Source organism: Salvia hispanica, unplaced genomic scaffold (assembly GCF_023119035.1).
Source record: "Salvia hispanica cultivar TCC Black 2014 unplaced genomic scaffold, UniMelb_Shisp_WGS_1.0 HiC_scaffold_179, whole genome shotgun sequence".
Classification (NCBI taxonomy): domain Eukaryota; kingdom Viridiplantae; phylum Streptophyta; class Magnoliopsida; order Lamiales; family Lamiaceae; genus Salvia; species Salvia hispanica.
In genome coordinates, this window is record NW_025951892.1 from 9,416 (window position 1) to 17,000 (window position 7,585).

At 34.8% G+C, this 7,585-nt stretch overlaps 1 protein-coding gene and 1 pseudogene across 1 annotated transcript; both read left to right on the forward strand.

Moving 5' to 3' along the window:
* The first annotated feature begins 2,318 nt into the window (after positions 1-2,318).
* LOC125198651 lies at positions 2,319-5,935 on the forward strand (annotated as a pseudogene).
* A 946-nt stretch (positions 5,936-6,881) lies between these two features.
* LOC125198652 (eukaryotic translation initiation factor 1A-like) lies at positions 6,882-7,368 on the forward strand. Its single transcript, XM_048096970.1, has one exon. The coding sequence runs from the start codon at positions 6,882-6,884 to the stop codon at positions 7,230-7,232; it is 351 nt and encodes a 116-aa protein (XP_047952927.1). The 3' UTR covers positions 7,233-7,368.
* Positions 7,369-7,585: the final 217 nt, after the last annotated feature.

Genomic DNA, 7,585 nt, shown 5'->3' on the forward strand with positions numbered 1-7,585 from the left:
AAATAAATAGGGTGTTGGGTTCTATTTCTGTTACGTATATTTAATACCAATTTCCATATAAATTAATCATGATCATCTAGTACTTATATATTCTTGCATTTATCCAGCTATAATTTCAAAGGGCTGTGTTGGAATTGTTGAACCAATTACATTTATTTCTATTGCTACTTCTTTGAAAGTTATTAAAAGACTTGTAGTAGTTCATATTATGTTCTTTTTCGAACATAATTTGTCTAAATATGTTTTTGACGTACATTGATTTCTTTTGCCAAAGAAGTGGTGAAAAACAACAAATTGTAAGGTGATATCTTAGTTACATAATTTAAAATTCTTACCAAATTTCGAATGTAGCCAAAGTTCATAATTTTTCAAATAATTTATCCTATATGTTAGTATCTTATTTTACCTCTCTAAGCAAGAACTAAAATACTCTCTTCATTATTAACCTATTTCAAACTGAACTTAGTTACTATTAAAATTTCATACATAAACTTCAACAAAAATACTATACAAAATAGTTTGATTTTGAATGAAGAATAATGGTTAGGTTTTTTGGGTTTAGCATTGCCTTGCGAGTTGCGTTTGAGATTTTTTACCTAATGGTTAGGCAAAAATACCAAGCTTTAAGAATAACCATGCAATATTTTTATAGATTAGATAACCAAATTAATTCGCACCGTTAATCTCTACTAAATGAGTGTTAAGATTGGTTATTTTTAACAGAATTGATTTTCGACCCACAAAAACCTCGAGCACAACTATATTAGTACTAGAATTTTTAGAGGGGATAAAAACTAAGCTAAATTAGTTAATTTGTATCCAAACTGTTTCATATACTTATATCGCAAAAATAATATTAAGTAATTAAATATTACGATGTAAATCAAATATCAACATAGTTCAATTATAGATATGTTGACTGTCCAACTATCTACTTTAAAAAAACAAAATGAATAAATAATTATTTAAACTCAAGCAGAAAAAAAACTACCAAGTCAAGCAAGTGGAAGAAATCTACCACTATATTGATTAGTCAATTCAAATTCTAACCCCTTTACTCTGCCCAACCCTTTTATATAATTTTTGAAAGTTTGTTCAACAACTTATCAACCCTAACTTCGAGTTTGGAAACAACCTCTATCTAATTCAATTTGGAATTTGGAATCACAAAATTATTTAGTTGAAAAGAACAACTATCTAATTGTAAATGAAACTCCCAGTGGATTTCTTTAAAAATTTATTTAATGTTTGAAATGGTATAATGGCTGCTATAATAAATTATCACAATTATATAAATTATCACAATTATAAATTGGTGGTGGAATTGCCATCAATATGGACCCTTTCATTGATGCCAATTGCAGTTTGGAACTTTCTATATGGCTGTATTCTTTGTTCTTCATTTTTTTAGGAAAAAATAAGCAATCTGGAACTACATTTAATTTTATAAATGTTACACTGTTATTATAGTAATGTATCCATCCTTTGACCATTTTAAAGCAATTTGCCCAAAAATAACGAGTTCGATCAAATTTGATTGTTCCACTTTAAAAGTCAATCGACAAATTTATACAATTTGGATTTATTCTCAAAGATCACATAGCAAAAACATCAATGCAATCTGTTGGGGATACTTTTCACCCAATGATATTGTTTTATTCATTAATGGACAATGTCGTATCAAAAACATGAATGCATCATTTTTTGATACTTTTCATCCAATGATATTGTTTTATTCATTAATGGACAATGTGTATCGGCAAGTTGGTGATCGGATTTTCATCATGAATATGTCTGAACAAATTCAACTTTCATGGTTTACTTTTTTGAGAATTCTAAAATTGCACCACGAAATAGAAGTTCAAATTGGTCCTTTTTTGAAAAAAACCGACTGTATAATTATTGAGACGAATTGATGTAGATGCATTAATAATGAAAACATTCATTGCATGATAAATAATCATATCTATATAGATATAGCTATTAGATTTGAAGGAGTTCTAACATTAGAAACCAGGGAGACAGATTATCCAACTATAGTTATTCACAAAAATAGGATACTTTACCAACCAATTATAGCTACAAAATTTACTTTTTCCTAAAAACATTTTTAACCAAAAATATTCTACTAAATTAAAAAAATTATATTTTAGAAATAAGCATATAAATACGCATAGAAAAATTGGACCCAAATTGAAAGCAAATTAAAAGAAGACTTTGAAATCCACAGCAAAGCATCCGTGAATTCTCTCTCTCTCATTATAGTTTTTACACTCTCTCCTCAGTGGATAACGAGAAAAGGTTTTAGAGAGAGAATCATGAGGGATTCGGGTCGGGATCTGTTCGACCCGACCGCCCCCGTCATGGACTCCGCCTACACCTCCCCCCCCAGCGCCAGCCCGACCCCGATTTCGGATTCGCCTTCAACGACAGCAATTTCCCCGACCGAGTTCTCCGAATCGAGATTCTCGCATTCCGCCGAGGACGATGGCTGCAAAACCAGCTGATTGGGCGCTGCGCAAGGCAAGCCGACGCGGCGATGCGACCAAGAAAAAAAGTGGTGAGCTGATTTAGTCAACTTGCTCAGTTATTGTTGTTGGTGAAATCGCGTTGTTTGCTTGGTTATTTGAATGAAATGAAATTAAAAATTTATGAGATTTATTTGATTGTTTTGAAATTTTGGTGTAGCTCGACAAATGAAATAGCTTAGCATCTGTAAATTGAAGTTTGTGCTAGGGTTGCTGGAGGTGGATCATTTAAATGTTTGACTAAGTAATTTTTATGTTGTGGAGGAATCTAATGATGCTGAACAAAATAGCTCTGGTCTTTTAGCTGCTGTTTCTTATGTGGTACTGGAGATTTGCTTTATTTAGCATGTTTTTGGAAATTAAATTTGTAGATGGTGAACTCCTATAAGAGTCTAACTATAGGATAGTTGAGAATGTTTTTTTAGAAATTAAATTAGCATGTTTTTTTTTTTCAGAAATTAAATTTGTAGATAATGGCAATCAATGCTACTCTAGAGTTGAGTATCTAACGATCGAGGAGCTGTCCTTTCAACTAGGAAAACTGGAATTAATTGGCGTTGGTATTTATCCTGTTATGAATGATCTATGTAAGAAATGCTTCTATTGTTAACCTAACGCGTCTTCTCTGTTAGACAATTAGTGACGTGCGTTGCATGGGTGATTTCTTGATACCCTTGTGCACGTGTATTTGGTTTATACTCTTTCTTATAATGGTATGGGTTGTGCTCATCTTAACCAGACATGTACCACTCGTTTGCAGCTTTGGATATCAACAATTGTCCTGAAGAGCAGATTTTAGACTGTCAGCCAGAAGCTGAAGATGGGCGTGGGTGACGAGAATCATGATGAGGAAGAGATTCCGATGATAGAAGATAATCCTATCAGGTAATTAACTGAAATTAATTTCTACATTGCTTACACTTTGTCATGTAATCATGATTTGGATTTTCAGTTGAGCATTATAATACGACACGGTAATTAGTATTTTAGCATTCTAGGACATTTATATGATTAGCCTTAAGTTTGAATGGAGAATATGAGTTATTACAGCAGAAAAGTACATACGGGGGAAATGTTCTTGGCAAATAAGATCTATAGCAAGTTTATGTATGATTGCATTCAGTGTAGCCAATTTGGTGAAATTGAGTGAAATAAATTGCCTCCATGATTATCATATTGCTTAATGAATGAAAACCCCGTGAACAATTTGTTAATGTTGCAACATAAACTACATGATTGATTTGTCACATATCGACTTTGCTGAACTTGTGTCTCTATTTACCTTAAATTTAGGAATCTCTTCCCATGCGGTTATCCTATTATTAAAATTGTGACTCATCTTCATTTGTATGCCAGAGATTTACTTTCATCACACATCATATTTTTTGAACACAATCTTTGAAAAGTATGTTCATGAGACGGAAATGCACATATGTTTTCATGAAGTTGCTTACTTCTTGAATATCAACTACCGATAGATTAATGGTCTTTTTATTCCTTCTGCTCTGAGTTGGTACTTATATTTGGTATGTTGCCATTGCAAGAGCGATGAAGCTGTTCAAAGTGATGATTCAAATTGGTCTGAAGATGGTTCAAAAGTAATTAGAGTGAAAAGCTTGCATATTAGCTCTCCCATCTTAGCAGCCAAGAGTCCATTTTTCTATAAGGTACTCATAGATTTAGTTTCTAATATTTGTTTTCCTTTATAAAAATTAATGTGCACATTTCTTATTCTACTCTTCCATTTTGTAGTTGTTCTCAAATGGTATGATGGAATCAGAACAGAGACATGTCACCCTAAGAATTAATGCCTCAGGTATGTGGTCGATCGGACTAGTGCATTATGCAAAAACATATAGCTACTTCTTGTACATAACTCTTGGATTTGCAAGTTTGGTTCCAGAGATGCTTTTTCAATATCTTTATTCAGTTCAAGATGATATTTGGGACCCTCAGTTTTTGACTGAGCATTTTCTTCCAGTTATTTTTTTAGTTTTTTCCCTTATATTGTTACTGATTTTATTGTTAGCTACTGCTCTCTTGCATTTAGGAAGGGGAGCTTATCCAGGTTATTATTTGCATTTATTGCTCAATTGCATTGCTTAAGTAACATATTTTTCATTGTAACAGAAAGCTGCACTTATGGAACTCCTAAATTTTATAGTACTTAACAAGTTAAGCACCAATACAGCTCCTGCTGTTAGACGTGCTAATGGCTGCTGATAAGTTTGGGGATTGCTTCATGTATGAGACATTGTAGTCGTTCACTGAGAACATTGCCCATGACTCCAGAGTCTGCGTTACTGTATCTGAATCTTCCTTCTAGTGTCCTTATGGCTGATGCAGTTCAACCACTGACTGATGCAGCAAAACAATTCTTAGCTGCATGCAAAGATATATCAAAGTAGTTCTGCTGCCCCTCCCTTTGATAATCATCATTTGACTTTCTATTGGCTATATTAATTACTCTGCCCCTGCTGGTGTAATTCACTTATGTTTTTTTTATACCGAGAGCAGGTTCCAAGATGAGGTTATGAATTTGCCTCTTGCTGGAATCGAAGCAATCCTGTCAAAAGCGATAGTCTTAGAATTGGCTTCAGGATGCCCAGTTTACGACTTTGCACTAAAGTGGACCAGGACTCACTATCCAGCTGGAGGAGCGGCGTGATCCTCTGCGGTTGGGTCGCTTTATCCGTTTCCCTTACATGAATTCCGGAAGCTTAGGAAAGTTCTGACCTGCAATGACTTGATCAAGATTTTGCTACTAAAGTTGTGCTTGATGCCTAATGTTTTTTCAAGGCAGAGGCCCCACATCGTCAGAGAATGCATGCCATAGAGGAGTCATCATCCTCTAGCCGGTTTGTGGACGTCTTACAAATACAGGCCGGTCAAGGTTGTTGGGTTTGAACACCCACGCCAACAGTGCGTAGTCTACTTAGATCTTAAGCGGGAAGAAGAGTGTGCTGGTCTGTTCCCATCAGGGCGGGTGTATTCTCAAGCGTTCCACCTGGGCGGGCCAGGCTTCTTCCTATCTGCGCATTGCAACATGGATCAAGGAGCTCGTTTCACTGCTTCGGCCTGTTCCTCGGGATGCAAGAAAAGGGCTCCGTCTCATTCGCTGTTGATTATGAATTCGCTGCCAGATCCAAACCCACAGAAGAATACATCAGCAAATACAAGGGTAACTACACATTCACCGAGCGGGAAGGCAGTTGGATAGCGCAGCCTGTTCAGCATTCCGTGGACTTCATTCTGACGACGACAGTCTCTATTTCATCAGCGACATGCTCCATCTCCGAGCCGAGCTCACCATCAAACGCGACGTCGCCGCACGTAGAGAAGGGCGGAAAGAGAGAGCTCTTGAAATCCCTTTCCTTTCAGCTCCAAGAGAGATGATTTATAATTAAGTAAAATGTTGCAATTACTTTGAAGAGTCAGGCTGTATACTTTTGTGTGATATACATAGAGATGTTGTTGTGATGCTGAATGCTGTAAATAGGGTTGTTTTGTTTCTGACAGGCCTTACCCTTTTTGAAGAGCTCTAATTTGCTTCAATAGATTTGGGTGAAATTATGCATCAGCTGAAATTTGGGTTTTTATATATTTACCTGAATCTTTATATTCATAGTCTCGTCGATTCAGTAATATACTTATATTTATTATTGTTTTCTATATGCTCCTTCGTTTTTAAAAAATAGTAAGCTTATTTATTTTAGTGAATTCATAAAAAAAAATGACAATTTCAAACTTTTTATTTTTATGAAATATTTAAGCTCCGCATATATTAATTTATTTATGTTATCTGTAATAAAAATTGAATGCTCGTAATTTACTAACATTAATTCTATTATTTTTTTCTCTCTTTTTCTCTTTTACTTTCAAATTATGCATTAAAAATTGTGTTGTTTCAAATGTTTCAAATGCACCAAAACTGTAAGAGCAGACTTTAATATTTATTTGCGAATAATGTTAAACTTTATTTTCTTCATTGATTTTTTAAATTTGTAAGATGGACAAAGCTTCGATCAAAATTCACAGTTATTTTTAAGAGAAAAAAGAAAAATATTCCTTAAATTACAAGATTAGGGAGAAATCCGATTAAAATTAGTATAATTATCTCGAAAAGAATTTTATATTCACAATCTTAATCGATTTAGTAACCCAGTTTTAATATGGTAATTACACCATTCATATAAAATAATTTACTATTGTTTGATATTGGTACTAAAAATTATTATTTGCATAAATAAGTACTAAAAAAAAGTTTATTCGCGACATTTTGTTACATACGTTTGGATTTGGATGCAGTTAATTTTTCACCGACAGTCTATAGAATATATGAAATAGCCAGCGATGCCGAAGAACAAGGGAAAGGGAGGGAAGAATCGGAAGAGGGGGAAGAACGAGGCCGACGATGAGAAGAGAGAGCTCGTCTTCAAGGAGGATGGGCAGGAATACGCCCAGGTCATGCGCATGCTCGGTAACGGCCGCTGCGAGGCCACCTGTATCGATGGCGTCAAGCGTCTCTGCCATATCCGCGGCAAGATGCACAAGAAGGTTTGGATCGCCGCCGGTGATATTATCCTCGTCGGTCTCCGCGACTATCAGGTCAATCATTTTATTTTCCTTTTTGACAAGTTCCTGTTCTCAATTGGGAATTTTGCACCCACGGTGTGTTTGTGCAGTATTATTAACTCTGCTTAGTGTCTCTTTGTTACTAGTTTTGTTGTTTTAATGGAATAGGTAGCTGCAAAAACACATACTAGTGCTATCTGGTTTGTTTGTGGAGGATTTCCTTGTTAATTTGGGTTAATTGAATCAACTCTTGTTTGTTTGTGAATGAATTCCTTGTTAATTTGGAGTAATACTTGGGGGAGTTTACTTGAGTGATGTATTGATGGCCCTTGATGCATACCAAAGTTTTCATCTTTCAATTGGTTGTGGATTTAATTTACTCTGTTTGTTTCTCCAATTAGTATGTGGAATCACATGATAATGGTCATGATCATATAAAACCTTCAAATTGCAATATAACAAGCTTGAACTGGTTCTAGGTT

Excerpts from the sequence above, each read along its gene's own strand:
- LOC125198652 (XM_048096970.1), top strand. The coding sequence starts at position 6,882 with ATGCCGAAGAACAAGGGAAAGGGAGGGAAGAATCGGAAGAGGGGGAAG.